Below are 23,766 nucleotides of genomic sequence, written 5' to 3' on the forward strand. Positions count from 1 at the left end.
ATCCCATTTTCTGCTTTCATGTTAATCCTCTTCCTCCTTCTGTCTGACACACACTCAACTCCAGGGAACTGACCCAGAGAGCCCGGCCCCACCTCCTCAGGGCAATGGCAGTGCCTGCTATTGGGGGGGCTGGAGGTGGGCAGTAGGGACGGTCTGGCTGAGCCTTGGTCCCCAGCTCAGGCCATGGATGAAAGTTGAGGACTCAGTTCACTCTTAACAGTAACAGTATCAGCCAGTATTTCCTAAGCATTTATGGGTTGATGATGCTGGTTTTGATCTTTACGGACAGAATTTCACCCAATTCCCGTAACACTGTGAAGCAGATATTATTAATCTGAAATTTGCTGATGAGGAGATGGAGGCTAAGGGAGTTGTGGCCCGCATTACACAGTGAGCAAAAAAGTAGGCCTGGCCAGGATTCCTTGGGAGCCCTGTGGGGACCCTCAGCAACACAGCCCCTCGCGTGTGGCTTCTTCAGTCCTGGGAACGATCCCCTTCCAGCTTCCCTCCTCTGGTACTGTGCCCTGAGGCTTTAGCTGGGTGAATGTGTTCCTTCCTTGGAGTAGGCCTGGGTATCACTGGCTGTGCACTGTAGTGGACAGACTTTGGAGATGGAGGGAGGGTGCAGCTCTGGCTTCCTCAGGAAGGGGACAAGATGGACCCAGGAACTAGACATTTCCCAGGGAGACAGGTGGCTACATGTAAACAGCCATTTGCAGGCAGGATTGATTTTGCCTCAGGCTTTTACTCGAATTCCCCTTCTTTCAGGTGACCTGTCCATTCCCAGCTGCAAATGCCCTTCCTTCTACTCTGGACTGAGCCTGGCCATTTTTGCCCCCAGAAATAGGTGCTGAGGCAGGGCTCACTCACTGAGGCAGAAGCTAGCTATCATCCCTTCCACCACTTGTGCGTGAGTCTTTTAAAAAAGTTTTGTGCTTTGGACCCCCATTTTAGTTTGTCACACACTCAGAGTAAGTGAGGGCACCCTCACTGTAACTTAGATTCCTCTTGCTGCAATTCTACCCCAGGACAGGCTTGGCAGTCAGGGCTGGATTTGAACACTCACAAGTCCCCAGCAGCTATGACCTGAGTTTCGGTTTTCAGGTCCGTAAAACTGGAATGACAGTTGTACTTCACAGACATCAGAGCCTGGCCTTCTCTGTGGCCCAGTGAACCCTCACTTGGAAACTCCTAGAAGCCCAGAAAGCAGTGTTTGATTCATCTGCAGCCATCTCCTTTGTCCCTGAGTTATGTAGTTTCTGGGCCCTTGGGGGCCTCTCCGCTGACTGTAGTCGAGGTCATTTCCCTCTGAGCTGCACAGACCCTGCAGACCTTCCAGTCTCGGCCCAGCATGGTGACATGGCTCCTCCTGCCCTCAGAGCCCCACAGATTTGTTGGCAGCTGGAGAGTAACAGAGGGCAGCGCCAACGCTAGCACTGGATGGCCTGGGGCAGGCTACACGTGTTGTAGTCCATGGATTCAGCTGAGGAAGGGGGTCTGGAGGCTGATGAAAGCTGAAGTCCTCCTTTGAAGGGTGGGGACCAAGGCTGGTAGCCCAGCCAGGAGCTGGCTGGGCCGCACCGTGTCATGATGTGCAGGCTCTGACCCTCCCTGCCCCACCAAAGCCACCACATCTAAGTAGTCGGAAGCAAGATGGGGCATGTGTGCATTGAGTGTGGTGGTGGTGAGGTGCAACCTTGAGGGTCTGAGCAGCATCCATGATGGGGACACCACAGCTCACATCAGGTCCTCAGTAAGTTAGAACTACAAGGGCATCTTGTATGTATGTGAGAAATTACACCAACCACATCTGTTGAGGAGAAATTGGGTTCTGAGTTAAAGTTTGATTATTCTTTTTAAAGCTCTCAAAGGTTTGCACACTTTGAGAATATTCTAGAAGCAGAATGGTGTACAGGAGAGAAACTGTGGAGTTTCAAGTTAGAAGACTTACATCCATGCTGGGGTTCTCTCTGGCCTCAGTGTGATCTTAAACCCTTGGTCTTCATTTTTGTTCTGGGCTTCCATACACTTGGGTCTTCCCCTGCTAGACCCTCCCTCCTAAGACTCAGGAAGATGGGGCTGGTCTTTCCATAGACCTTCTTTTCGCTCCACTTCACATACATTTGTTGCTCAGAGAAAGGTTCAGCAAAAGAAAAGTGCTCCTTACTGTGTGGTGAGCAATGGAGATGATGGCCAGGCCCAACCCTGTATGGAAGTTAACGATGACCCAGCTGCAGGTTGCCTGGGGTCTCCTGACGTGGCTGACATCCCACCATTAGGACTCAGTCCTTTGAGTAAAGGCTTTGTACATAAGAAGCTGGTGGGTATTCATTAAAATGCGAACCTCTTTAGAGGAAGAAGGAATCCCTCACATCTTTTGCCAGGACTTGGATGTGGAGGGTCAGGGAGGGAGGTGGGCACCATGGAAGCAAGGCCTAAAAACACATTTTGCCAACTTCAGTGTTTAGATGTTACTCCCCCAAAGGTCATCCCTCATGACACACTGTCTCTGCTATAAACATACACCAAAGACATAACTGAGGACAAGTAAGTGAGCCCACAGTGACCTGGGCAAAGTCCTTGCCGTGAAATGTCATTTTATTAATTGATTGATTTTTTTTTTTTTTTTTACAAAAATAAACATTTTAACAAACAAGAAGTACAAAAGCTTCTGGATATACAAACTCCAGGAGGGGGGACAGGCTGGTTTTGGTTGCTTTGCGGCTTTCACTGAAAGCAAATGAGGCAGAAAGACCCCGGCCCCACCCCTGCCCCAGGTCCTGGCTCAAACCGCAACCTGCTCCTCCACCCCACGTCTTGGCTCATACCATGTGTGCTCCCCTGTTCCTGCCCCTGCATGGCCGATGGGCACTTCCCATCACTTGGCCAGAGGCAGCCTCCCCTGGTACAGAATCACCCACTTCCCAGAGCATCCGGGTCAAGTCTCCTGTCCGGAGCTCGGCTGGGAAAACACCCCGTGACCGATTGTCCCCACGCAGCCCCTGCCAGGCTGTGGCATGTGCGACAGCAGCAGCAGCCGGGGGCTTTGGCTACATTCTCACACTAGGAACACAGTGATGGGTTGCCCACCGAACTGTCCCAGTGAGGGGTAGAGCCCCCAGTGGGGAGCCCAGCTGGAGCCTTGCTGGCAACCCAGAGGGTTGGCGAGGCAGTCAGCACCCATGATTCCTGGCCCTGGAGCCAGCAGTCCCATACCTAGACTGGTAAACTCACATTTTAACATTTGGCATTATTGCACATTGTCCTGGTCACCTCAGTCTGCCTGGGATGTCACCTTGGCTGCAGGTGTTCCAAAGTGACATGCAGAGCTGCGAGTGCAAGTCACTCTGTCCATAGGCAGCCCAGCCGGCGGCGACGGCCAGCTTGTCAGCTGAGTCCTCGGATCAGCCAGAGGCCCTCACATATGTGGTCTTGTTGGGATCAGGGACCATGTGGCTCCATCCCATCTTGAAAAAGACCAGCTGCCGACCTGAGGGTAGAGGTGAGAGGTAACAGGACTGGGTGTTTCTCTCCCTGGAGGCAGGGCCACTCTTCCTAATGCAACTGCCTGGAGGACACATACACTTGCCTCTTATCTCTGGCTTCTTATGGGGGACACTACCTGTCAATCTCTTCTGGTCAAGAACAGTTATCTCCCGCAGGATGTCCTTTCTCACTGGCTCACCTGTCCAGGTGGTCTGGTTGGTGACCACAAAGGCCCGGCACTGGGCATGGCTCTCGCAGACGTCCACAGCCTCAGCCAGATTGAACACTGAAAGAAGGCAGCTCCCGTGGTGGTAGGATGGCCAGCAGCGGTAGTCTTCCTGGGGGATGGTGCTGCCTGGGAGGTGCCGGTACTCTGTGGGTTAGGAATGGGGCTCAAAAGAGAGTTCTGTGTGCCCAGGGTAAGAGCTGGGGCCACTTCCTGCTGGCCTTGGGGAAAGGAGGGTAAGCAAACTCCTTAAACTGGATCACAGTCAGGGATTTTTGAAGAGGCATGCAAATGAACGTGGAACAAAAATTACCTTTTGGGAATCCACAATGAGAATGTTTGGGGAGAAAGTGGGAGAAGGTTCAGATCTCCCCAGTCAATATACAGAAAGAGCCCCCAAAGGCCCTGAAATCTCCTCTCTCAGGAAGCTGCTCAGCTGCAGGCCTGTTCACCTGAGGCTTTCCGGCTGCCCAGTAAGCCCCAGCTCTGGACTGATAATGCAGAAGCCCCGGGCCTCTGGCTACCCCGCCCTCCTGCCTCCTTTTTCTACCAGGGGCTAGACCAAAGTCCAGGGCTGGCTGTGATTTATAGCCCCATAAACAGCGTCCTAAGGGACAGAGCCAGCCATTGTTCACCTCGTTAAACTTTATTTACAGGGCTAACGAGGGCTCTCCCACCCCTAAGCCTGGCCAGAGCTCCTTGAATACGGAGTCTGCCCACCCCTCAACCCCTGCCAACTATGCTAAACCCGAGGGCCTTAGTGGACCACAGCCCATCAGCAGCAGTTAGAATTCAGCCTGGCAGTCTTGACTAGTTTCAGTGTGGAGCCTTCCTCCACCTCCAGCAGCCCTCCTAACCCCAGGATAGAAGAAGGAAAGAGAAGCAAACATGTATTGTGTTCCAGTTATGTAAGAGGGACTGAGTTAATTGCTCTCACACATTTCACCTGGCATTAAATCCCCATAAGAATTTTTTGAGGCAGGTAATACTGAACCCAATTCACAGATGAAGCAAGTGAGGCTCATGGTGTAAGCCACCTGCTCAAGGTCAGTCAGTACATACTGGGGTTTGGAACCACCCAGTGGAGGGTTCTCCGTGCCCACCTCCAGTTCAAGGCAGAATTATAGTTGTTCTAGCTCAGGCAGAGAAGAGACCCTCAAGGGAAGGCTAAACAGTCAGAAGTCTCTGCCCCACTCCAAATGACCCATACAGGGAGGATGAGCCACTTACCCCATTTAGGGGCATCACTCAACCTCTGACCTGCTCCCCACCTCCCCAGGCCCTGGGACCCTACTGGGGCCACTCACCAGCTCTGCTGGCTGCTGTGGAGTTCTGCAAATACTGCCCGCTCCGGTATAGGTGCAGCACCTTCTCCAGCTGGGCTAGGGTCTCATCCACCCCCCAGGTGAGCTCTCCTGCAGAGTACAGCGGGACTGTGAGAGGGGCGTGAACTCATGTCCTCCCTAAGGCAGGCAGCCAGCCACCTTCCCCTCTCTCCCTCTGAAGCCTGGGCCCAGATGGTGGGCGCACTGGGGACAGGGTCTGCCGCAGAATGCCATTTGGGGCAATGATGGTTTCTGGATCATGTGCTGTCCTGGGTCATTCCTGTCCACGTGCCCACTGGGGGAGGGGCATGGTGATGGGAAGCAGATGGGCCCTGGAGAGTTCACCTGTGGCATTAACGATGCCGTCCAGCAGAGACCGTAGTGAGGGTGGGGCACTGTGGGGCAGGAGGTATGTGAAGAAAAACCTGGGCCAGAGAGAAACCGAGGGCTCAGTGGTCCAGCCTTCGGGGACACACCCTTTACCTACCCCAACCTGGGACAGAATTCCCAATCTGGTCATGGAGCCTAGTCCGACTCAGGAAAGGAGGGCTTTGGGTACATCCTAAAGGCACAGCTAACATCTTCCCGAACTGACTCTGAGGTCTGTTTTCCTCATCTATCCCCAGGACCTCCCTGCCCTCAGTCCCCCATTATACCCTTGGTTGACCAGTGTCAGAGCAGCCCCATGGCTGGGCCCAGTGAAGAGCTTCCAGACCTGAAACCAGGAGAGGAAGGGGCACTGCCAACCTTACTGGCCCTAGGCTCTGAGTCTGATACTATTTTAAGAAGCCTCCAGCTGCTACCCTCTCACCCAGACTCCTTGGAGCTATTTTTAGCCTCATCAGCAGGAGCCTGAATGTTCTCTTCCTGACTGGGTGGAAGCCTTTCTCGCCCCTGCTACACCATTGGTCAAGGCTGAGCAACCCCGCCCTGGCTGGCCTGAACTCCATGTTGCCTCTCTGCCCCACCGTACCCTCCTGGGCCCACACTCCTTGGCTGGCCTTGTTGAGTGGGGGTGGAGGTCACCTGTAGGCATTGTAGAGGTTGCGCTTCTCGTTCATGCCCTCACACCAGCCCTGGGCTGAGCAGGGCAGGGTGAAGTTCCTGGCTGGAAACTCGAGTATGCAGTCAGCACTGCTTGCACATGGCGTCTCCTCCACACGTGCGTCATCCAGATCTGTCACCTTCAGCTCGCTGTCCACCAGTACAAACTGTCGAGGGCGGAAGTCCAACAGAGTGACAGAGCCCAGTGGGGAGTGGGCCAGGTGGTGGAGAAGGCGGCCCAAGCTCAGGCAGATCTGGGGAGCAGACACAAGATGGCTCACTGCTTCTCCCCTGTGAGGGGTCCTGGGGCACTCCTGGGGCTCCTGACTTAGCTGGGGGTAGGCTTTTCTCTTAAAGGTCCCAGTGCTCACTAAGGGGCCTTACAGAGCAACCCAGTGATTTTTTTTCCCTTGGCTGGCCTGACACTACAAATGACATGTAAGTGGACAGCAGGTGAGTCTGGGGATCATAAATCTCCTCCTGAAGTTGCATCTTGAGTGTGGTTTTAGTTCAGTGTATGGAAATAGAGAAAGGGTGAAGATGACCTTAAGCTCTTTTCTAGTCCTGGGACACCGGCCCTCCTGCAGCCGAGGCTGTGTGTGCGGCAAGAGCACAGAAATGTCAGGGTCCTCTATATCTTGCTTTTTTTAACCCTCTGGCTAATGGCTGAGTCAGCTTAGCTCTGTCCTTCCCACCCTCTCCCCTGACTGAGGAGGAACTGAAGCTGCTCTGGGGGACTGGCCTTCTAAGGGAGAACCATCCCAGCAAGGAGTCTTGGGCCCGGGCCCTCCTCCCTGCTCACTCGGAATCGGTCGTCCCAAGAAGCCTGCAGCAGCTGGATCATTTCCACGGGGGCTCCCAGCTCCGTGATGGTGGTCAGGGTGTCTGGGATGTCCTCGCTGTCCTGGTAGCAGTAGCCATAGAGCTGGGGGAGGCCCGAGGCAGCCGTTAGGTCACAGGGTAGGGGTGGGGAAAGAGAAGCGCTGGGCTGTCAGATGCCCCCTCACTCCGACCTCCGCCCGTCTCTAGGCTTTTGCTTCAGCTCAGGCCAGAGGAGAACAGTGGTGTTGCCTGGAAAGCCTGGCCACCATGAGCTAATCATGTGCCAGGCACTGTGCTAAGTATTTTAATGCATGACTCAGTTCTTAAAATAACATTAAACTAGTAGGTGCCATTATTAACTCTAATATACAGATGAGGAAGCCAACTCAGAGAAGTTAAGTTACTTGCATCAGGTCACACAGCTCATAAATGTAGGAGCTAGGATTCAAATTTACACCATTCTGATTCCAAAGCCTGGTTCTTTCCAAGGATACTGTTTGCTAGTTGACAAGCCAGCCAACAGTCGTTATACTTCCTCCCCTGCTCCAGTCCTTGTTTATTCCTTATCAGTTCCTCTTTCTGGCAGCTTCGTTCTTTCTCCGCTTGGGTCTTGTGGGAGGAAAAGCAAGCTCCTTTGGGATTGGTAGAAGTGCAAGAACAAAGTAAGGGGTGCATCCTTGGGTGTTCTCTTCATACTTGGTGGGCAGGGGTGAGGAGTGGAGGGGGGGCTCCCTTGCATCAGAGGATGTAACAGTAAGACAAGGTTCCTGGGGAAGATCAGTTCTTTGGGGAGCTATATCCAGACCCTCCACATTATCTAGGGGAGAGTCTTGATATAGCTTAGCTGGCCAGGGCCTTCCAGGAGGCACAGCCTGACTGTCACTAACACCTAGACCAGTATCCACAGAGAGCCTTATTTCTCCTGGCCTTTCCTGCCACACTGCACATCACCTTGGGGTCAGACAGTGCTCAAAACACCCTGCACCCTGTGGGGTAGGAACACAAAGGCCAGGGGTCCAGGCCAGGGTAGGGAGAGGGGAGAGCTGCAGGATGAGGGGTTGGGGGGAGGTGTGGCTGGGGAGCTAAGCCCACGGGCTAGATGGCCCTGCATACTGTCACCCTTCCTGCCATCATTCACAGCTTTCCCAGCTCCACTCCAGACTACCCCATACCCCTTCCCTTCCAGAATGGCCCTTCCAGCTCCCACTCTGAGTCCCAGTCCTGCTGGCACGGGGGAAGGCACAACTCAGTGTCCGCCATCAGATCACCAGGGCTGTGCCTTGGGGGAATCAGGGAGCAGTCCCAGGTGCCCTCTCCTTCCCTCTGTCACCACCTTCCATCCCCATCCCCACATCAGCCCAGGGAGGCCCCAGACCCTGGCAGGGTTGTGGGGGGTGGGGGGAAGGTAAGGGGAGCAGCCCTGGGGCCTGATTCTCATTTTCTTGCCCAGAGTCTGAGCCTTTGTGGGAAACTTCTGAAGGTTATTAAACACCCGGAGGTCGTTAAATGCGCTGTTAACGAGGTATTAATCAACACTCCTCAGGAAAAAATAAAAAGATACCATTACCCCCACCCCCACCCCACCCCCGCAGGAAGTGAGAGGCTGAGCATTTCAGTCGCATCTTTGTTTGGGAGATGAAATATACTCTAGCAGGGCCAGAAACTGGGCCCAACATGCTGGGGGCCCCCATCTGAAGCCTGAGGCCTGGGCAGACGGAGGTGGAGGAGAGGGAGGACCCTTGTGCCCTTTAAACCTGGGCTTTAGAGGCATCTATCATGTGAGGGAGTGTGTGTGTCAGACGTGGGTTGGGGAGGGGGTCACAGAAGATGGATGGAGAGATGGCACCTGGGCAGTCCCCAGAGACCAGAGCAAGTGGTGGGAGGTGCCCAGTGGGACATGCTGGCCTGGGTGTTTTCTATTAGAACCCACAGCACCAACTCTGAGGCTACCAGAGAGTTGGGAGGGGGCCTTAGGCAGCGTGGGGGAACAGGAATGCTACAAAATGTTCTTTGGCTCCTCCCCAGTTCAGCAAACCGTCAAATGGTTTTGAAATTTTAAACAATTAAGAGGTATTAGCACAGCATTATTTCTAGTTCCCAGCACACCTGTACTGAAGCCTCTTGAGCAAGAACACCCCACAACAGGCCTCCCTGGCAGAAGTGGTGGCATTGCTGAAGAAGCCAGTGGGACACTGGCCTTGGGGTCAGGGGATAAATGGGGGAGAACCACCCTCAAAGCAGTAGCTAAACTCACAATAACAGACCCCTGCCCCCTAGGAATGGTAGCTTTTCACCTTCTCCCAGACAGAAAGGCTGTGAGACCCTCCCCACCTTATAACGCTCGTGCCCTAGGGCAACTAACCCATCTCCGACCCTGTAAGAGTGACATAACCAACCCTAGACAGACCTAGTGAGGGAATGGGTGAAAACTATCCACTTTTTTTCTTTGATGTCTTCAGAATTGGGCTGGGAGCCTAACATTAAACTGAAGGACACATCTGTGATGTGTGGGGACAATTGGCTAGATACTCTTCAGGAAGTTTGGATGGGTTACCTTGGGTGTGAGAAGTTCCTTACATGACAGTAAAGTACATAGAACCTCAAACCTGTTAAGTGGATATTGAGCCAATTAACTCACACTTAATGTCCTGCTAAGTCACTCAAAACCTTCTCCGCTGCCTCACAATCTGGCCAACACCCCAAGATTTCCAAAAACCTTCCCAACAGCCCCTGGGAAGTGATGAGAATAAGATCCTCCCAGTTAGAATGGCCACGTAACCAGATGCTCACTCCCTGACACTCCATACACAGCGTCAGCCGTGCAACCGGGTATAACCTCCCACAACTGTTGGTTCTGCCCAAGCTTCTGCAACAAGTTCTGGGCCTCAAAAGTGTCTGACCACAATTGGGGTATCCTGGGGAGACTGGGAGCCAGCTAGAGTATAAATGGCTCTCTGGCCAATCTCTCCTGTTCTGCAATCCCAGCGAGGCCTAGGGTCCACCTCACTTCCAAGGAAAGGAGGGAAGTATCCCTGGATTTCTGGTCAGTTCTGCTGGGTGCAGACAGGTTATTTTGAGTAGACTTGGAGGTGGAAGATGTAGGCAGGTTTCCTCCGTTGGGGAGTCTGCACACACCCTATGCTCACTGGCCAAGAGCAGTCAGGGATTCCCCTCTCAGTCTGCTCAGACATGTGCAAAGGGAACAGTTCGTCTAATCCTAGGGCAGACTCAAGGACGGAGAGCTGTGGGAGAGGAGGAAGTGGGTGAGTTAGGGCAATGCTGGCACAGGCAGAGACCCACTTTCTTCATCTAGTCTGCAGGGAACAATGCGGGGTCACCTATCTGCCCCTCGGTGAACAGGAGAGACAGAGTCCCATTTAGCAGGAACCTGGGCATCTAGTCTCAATCTTCTACCCTCTTCTTCACATTTGCTTACATAATGTGACATTCACACCCTCAGGCCCTCAGCCTGCCCCCTGAGCACTGAGTTAAGACCCTGACACTTCCCCAATAGTTCAAGGGCCTTCTTTAAGGCCTGGAGAACTCTAGGGTCACTTCTGGAAAGGGCAGTGCATTTTCTGGCCTACTACTCAATCTTCTCCAGCCCTTCCAGTGGCTTCTGGGTGGGAAGGGTGTGGGGCTATTCTCTGGGAATCAAGCCTGACACAGGGTCTCTTTCTAGCCCTTCCCAACTCCACTGCTGTCCCATCCCATCTTCAAAGCCAGGCAAGTCACTTGTTTGGAAGTTGAGAAAGTGGGGTTCAGATTCCTTCAAGAAATGGGACTCTACCGCAGCAACTGGGAGCCTGAGGGCTGACCTGTTCAGTGTCTTGGCGTGAGGTCATTTCCCTGGTGCTGAACACTCTAGTTCCAGCCAGAAGAAGCAGGTCCTAAGTCCTAACCGACCCCACCCTCACCTCAAATTTTGGCTCCCTCTGTCTTGGCCTGTCTTCAAGGGATATGGTGTGGAAGCTGAGAAACCCAGAAGTTCCTCTATAAAGGGACGCCCACCTGAGGAGTGGGAAGCAGGGTGGTATAGGGGCAATGGTCTGGGTTCTGTTCCTAGCTTAACTTGGGCACAATCATTGGGGCTGTGTTTCTTTATAAGACTCTTCTAGCTAGTGACTGGGCACGTCCAGTCAGCACCCTCACTCCCGCACCCCCACCCTCATACCTGCAGCACGTTGGGGTGCCGCAGCCGCTCCAGCAGCACCATTTCCTTGAGCAGCTTGTGGGCCGCCAGGCGATAGCAGCCCCTCCGTGCCCCGAACTCTCGCACGCAGCTGCCCAGATCGTGGCCGCTTAAGTCCACCGCCTTGAGCGCCACCGCGGCGCCTCCAGGCAGGCGGACCCGGTACACGGCCTTGGTGTAGCCCGAGCCCACGTACTGGGCGCCGGACACGTTGCGGAGTGCGGCGCAGCCCAGGTGCGGGCCCGGGCCGGGAGAGCCCGGCCCGGGAGCAGGGGGCCAGCCAGGGGCGCCGTCGGGCAGGGGCCGGGCCCGCGGGGGCCGGGGACGCTGAAGGCCCGGTCCGCGCGGAGCCAGGTCCATCAGGCGCCGCCGCTCCGGTCGGCCAGCCCCGGGCCCGGGGCCCCCGCGGGAATAGCGCTGCACCTCCTCGTAGCGCGCTCGGATCTGCCGGGCCAGCTCCCCGCGGCCCCCGCGACGGCCCGGGCCCGGGGCTAGCGAGGGCCCGGGGGACTGGCCTGGCTGCGGCGGCTCCGACCCCGGTGCGAAGAGCACGTTGAGGACGGAGCCGAGCAGGAAGGAGGCGCAGAAACCCGCGGCTACCGCCGCCCGCCGGCGCCGCATCGCTCCCCTCCCCCCGGCCGGCCGGCCCCGCGAGGCTCCCCGGCCGGGCCCCGGGAGGCTCAGGCTCCGAGGCGGCTCCGCTCCGCGCCCAGCCGGCCCCCTGCCCAGCCCTCGTGCATGGCCCCGGCGGCCCCGACCGCTGCCCCTGGCGGGCGGCACATCGGCCTGACACTTGCCTCTCTCCCGCCCTGCCCCCGCTGCTTATAAGGCCCGGAGCCGCCCCCGCCCCCTACGCCTCCGCCTCCGCCTCCCAGCTCCCGGCCTGAGCCCGTCCTCGGCACCGCCCCCTCCGGCCGCCCGGCCCGGCCTTCCCCGCTGACTGACAGCGGGACCTCCTCCCGCGGCCGTCCGGGCCTGGGAAGCGGCGCGGAGGCGGCTCCGGCCCTGCCCAGCCCGGGGCCCTCAGAACTCGGGTGAAGGAGGGGGAGGGGAGAGCAGCGGCCCACCGCGGGGTCGGATAACGGGGCCGGGGCTGCGGGATAACGGGACCGAAAGGAGGATAACGCAGCCGGACGGGCGGCATGGGGAAGATGAACGGGCTCCGGAGGAGACGAGCAGCTGGCTGGACCCAGGGTGCTGGGGATCTGTGTGATCCCAGAGCGCCCTCCCTGGGACCCTGGGCCTCGGGGCAGACTGGGTCCCGTCTCCCGCGGGTGGGCTGGAGGTGGCGGCTCCTCGCCCAGTCGCGGGTTCGTAGGTGGAGTATCCGGGGTGGCGTACGCGGAGGGGCTGGCACCTGCGAGGGCGCGTGGGAAGGGAACTCTGGGATAAGAGGAATAATCATGAATTTTTCGGAGATTCGGGGTTTCCGTTGTCCCCGAAGCCCAGAATCGAAACCTTCCCGCCGTTATCCCCGCAGTTAGACGCTAGCTCCAGCAGATCACTAACCATATGTACACTAGTAGTTTGTGCAAAGAATACAGTTGTACCCACGGACGTGCGTGGGCCGGACTAGTCTGCGGAGTGCGTGCACTGGAGTGTCTGAAAGGACCACTGTGTCCGAGGATGGGAGTGTGTAGCGTGTGTGTAAATTGGTGCTGACTCTGTCAGGCTTTCTGGTTCCTCCTCCTCCCTCCCTGATTGCATCATTAGTGCTAATTGAGGGGCTTTCACACGCCAGTGCATTAGCTGTTTGCAGTGAGCTCCCTCCTCCTGGGAGAGATAAGCCGCTGCCCCTCCCCAACCCAGCCCTCCACTTTCCCCACAGCCCTGGAACTGTCCACTTAGATCCTCTGACCTTCCTGGGCACCTTCCTACCGCCTTCTGGTCCTGGACTGGTTAATCTCTTTCTTCCCCCCAGGGTCAGAGATTGGCTGGTGAGGAGCAAGGGAGGTGGAGGAGGTAGCGGCAAAGCTTCCTCTCCAGTGGTTGTCCAGGGAGGAGAGATTTTCCTGCTGGGGGCTGAAGGGGTACCACGTTCTTAGAGAATGCTGTCACTGGGATGAGAGAGGGTCCAGGAACCTTTGTCTGGTTCTTTTGGATGTGTAAGGGCAGAGGCCTGCGTCCTTGCTCTCCAGCTTGTGATTCCACTGTGAATTCCATCCAGCCTTGACTCCTGGGGTCCCCTAAGACTCAGAGAGTAGGCCTACAGTTTAACTCAGCAAACATGGGAAAAGCAGAGTGAGAGAAGCCACGATTCTCCTGAGAACCTTGGGTTTGGTAGAGTTCGGCCTGGTCCTGCTTAGCTGCTCTGCTCTGCGCTAGCCCATGGCTGCTGGGTGCGGGGTGAATGCTCTGAGCAGGTGCCCTCCCTAGCCCTCACACCAGATGTCTTTGGTCTAATTAACTGTGCTGGGAAAACCAACCTGGGTTTGTAAACAGAGCTACTGGCTAAAGTCAACAGGGACCGGCAGCAAACAGCAAACACTCCCCTCACACTCAGCCTCAGTCCAATCCAGCCCCCCTGGAGGAGCGGAGCTGTGCTGCTCACGAGGCCCCCTGGCCCACAGTGGGGTCAGGGAAAGCCTGTCTGCCTCAGGGACCCCAGTATGGCTGTTTCCTTACCAGTTCCAGGGGCTCCTCTACTGGGAGCAAATGGGGATTCTGGGAGGAACAGAGTTGCTATTCCAAGCTAGGCTCTGCTCCCTTCCAGCCATCTCCTTAAACTACCTGGCCAGACCTCCCAATCCATGAGGAAGCTGTTGTGGGGGTAATATTCCTTAAAGCACTTCTTTTTTTAGGGCCAGCTCTGCCTAGGGTCTTGGAGAAGCCTCTGAGGTAGGGCTTGGCATTGTGGATCTGTAACTCAGAGTCAGTGAATGTAACTTGAACATTGTTAGTTTGTTACACATCATGTAGGTATTATAATAACATGTTCTGAAATTAGATAATTATTCCTGTGATATCTTTGCCAAGCTTCAGTGTTTCTGTTATGGTTTGAAACTTCAGGGCACACAGGGGCCTGAGAAAGCAGCATGCATGTACACATGACACACACACGCACGTAAGCCCTTGGAACGGTAGCCTCACACACAGGAACAAAGGCATTTCAACTTTCCTTCTCACACCCACTCTGTCTCCCTCACCAGCTCAGACACACAGACATATACAGTCTTTGATGAAAATAGGTTTTTGGCCTCTGGAAAAAAGGGATTGAACTTTTTGAACGGATTAGAATTCTAAATTGGGGGTTCCTGAGTTCTTGACCAAATTTTGCTTTTTTTTTTAGCCACCCAGGGAGAGGAATCATCATTTCAGAGAATTGAAAAAGACACAGAACTGCTGCTTCAGCCTCCAGATCTACAGTTGGCCCACCCACGGCATCCCAAGACCTGGCAGGGCCCTTTGTCTGGGCTGCCTAGGCCAGAGTCCTCAGGCCAGTGCCCAGCTCGGAGTTCTGAGTGCTGTGTTCACATAGAGTTCTCTTCCAGTGCTCACTCAGGGCCACAGCAGCCTCAGACCAGAGTGTTTGCTGGTGTGAAGGGTCAGTAACTACAGATAAACTGTTGTGCGGCCCCTCCTTCTTTCTACTATATCCCTACCCGACCGGAACACTAACTTGTATAGCAAACCTCATGAAGGAGGCAGATGGCCCAGACTTCAAAGTGCTAGACTTCCTGGGAAATGTCTTTTAGAGACAATTCTTCTGTATGTTTTGTCAGATCATCCTAGGCTGCCAGGATCATAATACCAGCCTCTCAGCAGCCCTCTTTACTGTCTACCTTTTCCCACCAGCCCAGGTCCCAAACACCTCTTTGGAGTATTACTCTCCTGCTCAAAAGCCTGGAGGACAAACTGAGCTGGCATGTAGGCCTCTGTGAGCTGGACCCAGAACACCTCACCCTGTTCCCTCTTTCCATGCCCCTGGTGGGCTGCCACTGCCTCCTGACTTGCAGCCCTCACCGGCACTTTCCCACGTTGCCCTCCCTGTTGTTCCTTCTTCCTGAAATGCCCTCTTCTAGCCTTTCCACACAATCTCTGCTAGCTGGTTCTTCAAGGTCTTCCAGAAAGTTACAGACAAGGCTCCTCCAGCTGGAGAAGGTGGGTCACTAAGAACTTGAAGGTATGTTTTCAGAGCTCTGTGGATGCATTTCCTTTAAAAAGAAATGTACAAAATATATTTCTCAGGTCTTGGAAACCCTGATGTAAGGAGCTTGGGATTTGGAGTCAGAGAAACCCGGGTTCAGATCTCATTAGCTGAGTTACTTTGGGCAAGTTAGTTAACTTCTCTGTGTATTAGTTTTCTCATCAAGAAAATGGGAGGTAATAATAGTACCTACTGCATAAAGTTGTTGAGTAGATGAAATGCAAAGACATAGAAAATCTTTGTTGGCACAGGAAGAGTACTCAGTATGTGTAATCTATTGCTAGTATTAATAATAATTTTGCACAAACATCTGCAACAACATGTTAGACGACTTGGTTGGCTGTAACTCTGCCTAGAGGCAGAAATGACTTTACTTTCCATTCTGGTTTCCACTGGTGAAATCTTTCAGCCTCCTGGGCTTTCTCTGTGCCTGGAATTTTCACTTTTTCCCAAATCAGCAAACCAGCGGTGGATCAGCAGAGGTCTCACTGCCTCCCCAACTCAGTGGAGAGCTGTGGAGGGAAGACTGTGAGTCAGGGCCTGATTCCTGATGCCTCAGTGAGGACAGCAGGAAAGACCTCAGCTCTATCCTCCCTGGGGCAAGGAGCTGGGCAAGTGAGGGGTTCAGAAAAAGGTGGGGGGGGGAGGGAAAGAGGGGGAGCCAGGCAGCTGCTTCCCCACCCCCCACTTCCCTCAGGTAGGAAGTGAAGCTGACGTTTCCAAAATATAAAAACCAGATGATGAAGGTCAGGTTTCCTACACACTGGTGAGCGGGAGCCCCAGGGCAGAGTCCCCAGGAATGATCTGAGACAGAGATGGGAAGCAGAGAGGGAAGGAGAGAGGAGACAAGATAGACAAAGATGCAGAAACAGGGAGACAGAGACAAAACCCTCTGAATCCCAAGAAGGGTCGTCAGGCAAAGACAGACAAAAGCTGTGGCTTGGGAGAGATCTTTCCACCGTTTCTGGAAAAGAGCTTAGTTCCTCTCTGTGGGTCTCCAGATGGGAACATGAGCCACTTTGGCTCCATGACCCTGTCATAGGGTAAGGCCCTCTAGGACCCCAGAAACCAAAGGCTCTGTGGGTCCTTGAAGCTCTCATTGCCCGGCTGGTCTTTCTATCTGGCCTTCCGGGTCTGTGGTCCAGAGTGTCCCTCTCAGGCTCCGTGTCCGGACTGGGTTCTTGTTTCCTCCCTCCTCCTCAGCCTCACCCAACCAGAGTGATGCTCTATGACAGCGTCTTTCTCTCCCTTTCCTGGCTGGCTGAGATGTGTCTTCTTCCTTCACTGTATCATTGGATTGGAGGAGCTGGGGGGTAGGTGGGGCTGAGGACCGAGACGGCAGAAAGGTAGTACCTGTTTAGAGCCATCACCTGGGGAAAAGGAGCAGGGGGCTGCCTTGGTGTTGGACCTGGCCTAGATCTGAGAGACTGTCCTGAAGACCCTCTATGGGAAGGGGAACACTGAGGGCTGAAGCCCAGGGTCTCTGTTCCCCGAGCAGATGGAGAAGCAGAGAGAAGGAAGGAGAGGTGGTCAGCGAATCAGTGGGTCATGGATGGAGTCTGGCAGCAGAGGGGAGTGGAAGGGAGACCATAGTCTTTGTCTGAAGGCCTTTGCATGGGAGAAAGATGGGGATGGTAGCCTAGAGGCTGGGTGATTAGATCTAACCCTTCTACCATCTCTGAACAAGCCAAATGCACCCTGAATCAATGGGGCAACTTTTCTTTTAGGCCATGGTGGTACAGAAAGAACCAGTTCTTTTCAAGCAGCCTCAGGGCTGTGGTTTGAAAAGTGGAGAGAAAAGAGGAAGGAAGAGGGCAGTTGAGTTTGTGCACCTGGTTTTGGACCTCTGGAGGGCTGACAATTCTCTCATTTTTCCCGCTGCCCCTGGGGGTTGGTCTGGCCTCAGGCCCAGGAGGAAGACTGCTCCTTACAGTTAAGGAGGCCTTGGCTCTGCCTCTGCCCTCAGGAGACTTTGGTATAATTGGCAAGATGCACCCTAAACCATCAGGGACTAATACAAAGGAGACTGTGGAGGGTCTGGAGGGTAGGGTGGAGTGGGTGGGCAGGCAGGAAAGAGCTGACCCCGGCCTGGAACCCTGATGAAGAGCTGTCATGTCCTGAAAGCCTGTGCACCAGGAATCGTCTAGCCTCTTGACGCATCCTGTGAAGTCCGTGTTATTACCCCCATTTTATAGATGAGTGAATTGAGGCTCATAAGATTAAGGTATCTATTGAATGGCACACAAATCCTGAGTGGCAGAGCAGAATGCCATGAAATCAGAAGCAGTGACTCAGGCCCTGATTCAGGTCTTCTCTTAGTTATTGTTACGGGAGGAAAAAGAAAATTTCAGTCAAGGAGAGGCAGAGAGGCAAATAAATGCCACCAGTGGGAACCAAGATGGGGGTGCATTAGAGTTATTTTTGCCATCAAGCAACCAAGTTTGGCCATACAGATATATTACTTTATTATTCTTATTAATGCTAATGATAGATACACTTATTAAGTGCTTTTTATCATCACTTAACTCACTTAAAACCTCTAGGAGATACATACATTATTATCTCCAATTTTTCAGATGAGAAAATTGACAGGTTAGGAAATGTGTGGCAGAGCTGGGTTTTGGACACAGGTGCTGTGACTGAAGAACTTGTGTTCTTCCATCTTCTGTCCTGTATGGAGTGTGGTTCATGGGTTGGGCTGTGCTGTGCTAATTCAGCTATAAGAGTCCCAAGGTCAGTCTTTCCAAGCTCAGCTCTGCAATCCTGCTTCAAAGATGGTGTCTGATGATATTTGAGCCTTAAAAGAGCAGGTGCAGGCCCTGCTGGGGCAGGGAGTGGTGATGAGAGGAGGCAGAGGTAGAAGGAGGCTCATTGAGAAGACACCCCATGACACACACATCCATGCGGAAACCACAGACTCAGGAGCTGAGAATAAACCCCCAACAAGGGTTTTTCAGAGACCCCAGTGGACACTGTAAGTCATTCTTTCCTTCCCTATTCCTGCAGGGGAGAACGACCAAACCAGGAGCCATTTTACAAATGGTTAATGGTTTACAAAGGGTTAATGAGACTCTGGAAGTCTGCATGGAATTAAACTAATTATTTGAAAAATTCCAAAAAGCACAAAAAAACAAAGTAAAAATTACACAAAATCCCTTCAGTAAAAGAGATTATATATTGTAAGATGTGACAGCCACCTTGCCTGCCCCTCCAAGCCCACCGGCAAAGGTAACCCCTCTGAAGAATGTTGCGTGTAAAGATGCCTCGTGTGTTCACGGTCACCTTCCCCCAGTGAGCTCCGCTTGATGATTGTCTCATTTTGGTACCAGCAGACTCCAAGACACTTTAGAGTCTCTTTGATGCTTCCAAACTCAAATTCAAGTCCTGTGCTTTTAAAAAATGTCTTTTGGATTTGCTTTTTTTCGCTCACTGCCGCCTTCTCCAGTTGAGACTCTTTCTCTCACATCTGTTCTGTTGACTGGGTCCCGTTGGTATTCTCTTCCCACCTCAAAGTATGTAGGGGCACCAGATTCATCTGCCAGAAGACCACTCCCGACACATCATTTTCCTGTTCTAAAATCTTTGATGATTCCCATCATGTGGAGGATAATTTATCTTGGCACTTTAAATCAGTTGCAACCTACTTCTTTTTTCCTTATATACGCAAGTACTTCCTGACTCTGAGTTCCAGCCCGGCTGGCTGCTTCCCAGTCTTAGACCACACTCTGCTCCTTTAGCCTGGTGACACCCATTTCCCCATTCCCCACCTATCCAAAGCTTGCCCACGATTCAAGGTCCATCTCAAGCCTTTCATTTCCCGAAAGCCTTCTCTGACTGCTTTAGTTCACATCTATTGCTCCTTCTCCAAACACCTGAACATAAGAAGTCAATACTTCATAATTCAGAGGTTAGAAGAGATCTTGGTTATGATAGAATGGTAGTTCCCAGCCTGGAGCCCAGAGATATCCAGGAATCTGTAAGTGTATGGGGAGGAAGGGGTGGAGCTGTAGTAAACAGTTCAGAAAGTCTATAGGAAAATATACACATTTCATAATAAATTTGCCCAGTCAAGGGAAACATTGACTTTTTTTGCTTGAGGCCAGAATTATATCATGCATTGGGTCTCTTGTGCTAATGAATGACACTGGTTGTTTATTTGAAAAAATAGGGGGAAATTGTGTTATATTAATGTACCCTGGTGAGCAGACTCTTTAAAAAAATCTGTGGTTCATGGGGCAGAAGGATGAGAAAAAGGGATGGTGAAAAAATTGGAGTCATTGATCCTGCTCCATCTCCTGGCCAAAGTAGGACTTCTCTCTCATATTGTAATGGTGCAATCACCTCCCACGCCTGTGATGGACAAGCTCCCTCTTATAGGTAACCATGACATTATTTGATTATAGTTAATCTAAGCCATCATCCCAAGGACAGCTCTTCAAGTATAAGAATGTAACTTGAAAACTTCATTGGCTTCCAATTTCCTGTAGGCCAGAGACAAACCTTCTTCCACGTTCTCTGAGGCCTTACATACTATCGCCTTGTCCACCTCACCCACTTCTCCCTTAGCTATGCCTTGCCTCCCTATCTCTGCTCTAGACCCACTTACCCTCCCCTACACATCATTTGCACCTAGCTCTCTCCTCTGACCTACTGTTCCCTCTGCTTGGAATACTCTTATCTCCTCTCTTTGCCTAGTTACTCCACTCATCCTTAGAGCTCAGCTCCTAAGATACCTCCCGAAGGAAGCCTTTGCTGAATACCTGTGGTAAGGATTCTTGTAGCCCTATGTACCTACCCCCTGCAATACCCATTGTGGTTGTAATTTCTCTCATTTCTGACATTGGATTGAAGCCTGTCTGCTCTGAACTGTATGCTCCATGGAAGCAGGGCCTCATTTGACTTCTGCTCCCAGTACAGCCTCATTACCTAGCATGGTGCCAAGACCTATAGGCAATTAGTTAAATATTGACTAATATTGTTATTTTCTATTTCACAAGGCTGTTAGAAACAGTAAGTGTAAGCAAAAGCACTTTTGTAAGCTCTGAATCAGGGCCTATGAAAATTTTAGGAGTGATACTACTACTTCAATGATGTTTCTTCAGTGACATTTTGATCTCCTAGGTGGACCTAGATGTATATACCCCGTGTCTCCTTCCCCCAGGCACCCCCTTAGCTTGGTAACAGATGGCCTGGCATATAGACTGAGCTTTTTTCCCCCCTCCTTTTTCTGTTTTAATTGGTTATTGAACTAAAAAATAATCTAACCAAATGAAGTTCCCTCTAAGTGTTCAATCTTCTCCTTCCTCTCATTCCTGTCCCTGCTCTCAATCCTACGTTTATTGATCACCTACTCTGTACTAGACACCAAGAAAATAAGTAGGGACACAAAGATGAATGATGGAGTCTCTGTCCTGAGGTATTTCTTGGAATATTCTTATGTAAGAGGGTCCCCTGGGCCTCTCCCCAGACCATCCTCCTCTGATTACTTAGTTGCTGATAATGTTCCTCTCAAAGCAGGGCCCCAGGACCTCTGCACTTGCTGTTCCCTCTGACTGGAAAGCTCTTCCCGCAGACCTTTGTCTGGCTGGCTCCTTCTCTATATATTCAAGTTTTGGCTCAAATATCCTCTCATCAGACAGGCCTCCTCTGACCACTCTCTACCACATTGCTCTGTTTTGTCCTCAGAGCCCTTAACATTCTCTGACATTATCTTGATACATCTGTTACATTTTTTAAACCTTTTTGTTGTTAGCTTGCCTCATTCAAATGTAAGTCCCATGAGACCTGGGTCTTTGTTTTGTTCTCTACTCTATGCTCAAAACTCCAAGTAGTGGCAACATATAGTAAATCCTCCGTAAATGATTGCGGAAGGACTGCACCTGACAGTCCAGGAAGGACTCCACATGATCTTCTGCCAACTCCAGCCATGCCCTGCCCCTCCTGTGGTTTGGACACCACAGTAATGTGCTTGTCCTCTGATTTTTTTCAGGATATCAACCTTGCACCAGAGGCTAAAAAAACAAATGTCTCCTCCTCAGCAGTAAGAAAAATCCTCTCCTTTTGTCTTAACCAAACCCAGCCTCTTTATCATGAGTCTGGCTTGCTGCTTCTTGCATCTGTGACTTGAACTGCTCCCCAAGATTTACCTGCCTTGCGTCTCATTCCCTCAGGCCTCTATTTTGTGACTTTTAAAGTGACAATCGGTTAATCCAATAACAGAGACCTGCTAATGTGCTAATGGGAGAAGGTGAAAAAAGGCTCCTTCCCTTCTGACTCAGGTACCAGCTGTGCATTTAACAGGACCCTTCTGGAGACAATTAAATAAATGCTTTATTGAAACAATAAAATTAATAGGGGTCTCATGGAACTCAATGAAAGGTTTTTAAAAATTAACTTCATTGTTTTTTAAGCTTCAGATTAAGCTTTGCTAGGCAAGGAGGGGTGGGGAGGGTCAATTTTTCATTACAACAGGTCCCTGCACACAGGGCCACACCTGAGGTTGAGATCCCAAGCCTGAACTTTCGTTTCCCTGGGGACGTGCCATTCTGGGAGCCTGGCTCCAATGGGCTCTCCCAATAAGAGGTAAGATTTTTCTAAACCATAGGTTTGGTTCTGATCCTGGGACTGTGACTTCACAGATTGATTAACCCCAGGCTCCATGAGATTTGGGTGCCCTAGGTCACGTGTCCCGTTGAAGGAAATGTCATGATGACATTTGTCATGTAGAATGAATGAAACAATGGATGTTGGGTCAACTCATTCTCCCGGAAAGTGGGTGGGATATTTGTCTGGTTCTACATTTATCTGGATCCTGGCCCATCTACCCCACCATATTGCCTCACAACCCGTGCCCAGCCTTATAATCTTTGGTCACTCATTTCTTCCTAGGAACCATTTTTCAGCCTCAAGAAAGGCCTAAGAAGTCAGAGTCTGTCAAATCAGAACTTGAGGCCAGAGATTTTGGAAAAATCTGTGGGTGGTTCTGCTAGGGGAAGGAGAGGGGTGGGCTGGGGAGCAGGTGTGATGTGGGACCAGGGCACCTTCTCATGAAGGATTTGCCCATTTGGAGGGAGATGGGACCCTGGGCAGGGAAATTCTTATGGAGGATGTGGTTCTCTGTCTAGATGGGTGGAGCTGGCATAAGACTGTCTCCAGGACTCCTCATTGCTCCTATCAAGGTAGCACGTTGATTCAAACCATCTGTGGGCTTGTGAGCTCTGATTAGACTTGGCGTTTCCAACCCTGGGCTCCCGACTTACGCCCTGTGTGAGTGTGAGGAGCAGCCTGGGGGTGCAGTTGAAGTCCGGGCTGGACCCTCTCTCTGAGTCCCAGACTCCTTGCCCCCAGTGACTCAGGGTACATGCAACTCCAGGCCCCTCCCATGCCCTGGGCTGCCAAAGGCATTGGGAGGGTTTCTGAGCTGAAAGTCAGAAGGCAGCTGCTCCCAGCTCTGCCCCTAACTATTGTGATTTAGAGCAAGTTATTTAGTCTTTCAAGGTCTCAGTTTTTTTCATCTGAAAAATGGAGATAATGATACCTGCTGTGGTTGTTTTTGAGGATCAAATAAGGCATAGGTGTGATCACTTTGAAGTACCTGAAAAAATGACTGTACAAAAGTAGTGGTTTTCCCAGTCTCAGGGAACAGGGCTTTCTGTCCTGGAGTTGCCGTCCTCTGAGTCCTGGGTTCAGGGTGTCTTTGGGCTCTGGAAAGGAGAACAAAATGTTCGGGAGCTTTGTTTTATTAACTCCTTTGGTCCCTCACTTGTCCTTGAGGGCTTCTACCCTCTTCCCCCCAACCCCCCGCCCCACCCTTCTGGTCCCTTAGACTGGAGATCTTGGAGGTGTCTGATTCTTCCCACTCCTTTATCCTTTTATATCCATTCTGTCAGCACATCTCATTTCTTCCTTTGAAATCTATCCCAGACTTACCCAACCCATTCTTTCCTGATCCCACTGCCATCACCTTGGTCTAAGCCATCATTGCCTGGGTTTCCTTAGCTCCCCAACTGGTTTCCCTGCTTTTACTCTTCCTCCCCTCCGAGCCTTCCTGCAAAAGGCTGCCAGATTAATCTCCCCAGCGGTCCCTAATGATCTCATCGAGGCCATCTTCCCCCTGCTCTCAGTCTTCCCCTCCTCGGCTGCATCTGTGCTCTGCAGCCTGGTTCCTCTAGTGCTGTGCCTGTGCACAGGCCATTTGCCCTGCTTGGAGTGGGAATACTATCTCCTATACTGTCAATTCTCGCCAGTCTGCAGCATCTAGCTCAAGTTGTTCGCCATGACCTCACCTCAGGTTTTCTTAGGGGTTGTCCTGTGGGACTATCTCCTTGCTCTATGCGTCCTAAATTCTTCCTGCTTATAGTGACAGTGCTGATTTAGTTATCAATTGTTTTTCATTTCTTGTCCCCCTGCTCTGCCTCCCTTACCTAGATTATAAACTCTCTGAGGGCTGGGACCCTGTCTTCTATCTTTCCTATAACAGCTAATCAAAGGCTGGATGTCCTGTAAAATCTTGGTTGACTGGATA

At 52.2% G+C, this 23,766-nt stretch overlaps 1 protein-coding gene across 2 annotated transcripts; it reads right to left on the reverse strand.

Moving 5' to 3' along the window:
* Positions 1 to 2,580: 2,580 nt before the first annotated feature.
* Positions 2,581 to 11,899, reverse strand: PKDCC (protein kinase domain containing, cytoplasmic). 2 transcript variants are annotated; one of them, XM_036925580.2, is made up of 7 exons: positions 11,078 to 11,899; positions 6,884 to 7,006; positions 6,064 to 6,335; positions 5,383 to 5,462; positions 5,020 to 5,127; positions 3,623 to 3,859; positions 2,581 to 3,490 (listed from the first exon to the last, which is right to left on the reverse strand). In XM_036925580.2, the coding sequence occupies exons 1-7, from the start codon at positions 11,714 to 11,716 to the stop codon at positions 3,405 to 3,407; spliced, it is 1,545 nt and encodes a 514-aa protein (XP_036781475.2). In that variant the 5' UTR covers positions 11,717 to 11,899; the 3' UTR covers positions 2,581 to 3,404. The 2 variants fall into 2 exon arrangements, with proteins under 2 accessions (XP_036781475.2, XP_036781477.2); XM_036925582.2 differs by having other exon boundaries at positions 3,686 to 3,859; positions 11,078 to 11,897.
* Positions 11,900 to 23,766: the final 11,867 nt, after the last annotated feature.

Source organism: Manis pentadactyla, chromosome 2, assembly GCF_030020395.1.
Source record: "Manis pentadactyla isolate mManPen7 chromosome 2, mManPen7.hap1, whole genome shotgun sequence".
NCBI classification, from domain to species: domain Eukaryota; kingdom Metazoa; phylum Chordata; class Mammalia; order Pholidota; family Manidae; genus Manis; species Manis pentadactyla.

Bases quoted from the DNA above. Each gene is read 5' to 3' on its own strand.
- PKDCC (XM_036925580.2), bottom strand. From the start codon at position 11,716: ATGCGGCGCCGGCGGGCGGCGGTAGCCGCGGGTTTCTGCGCCTCCTTC. The intron at 5,463-6,063 runs GTGACCTCCACC...TCTCTGGCCCAG, and splicing joins AACCTCTACAATGCCTACAG to GTTTTTCTTCACATACCTCC. The intron at 5,128-5,382 runs GTGAACTCTCCA...TGTACTCTGCAG, and splicing joins CGGCATCGTTAATGCCACAG to GAGAGCTCACCTGGGGGGTG.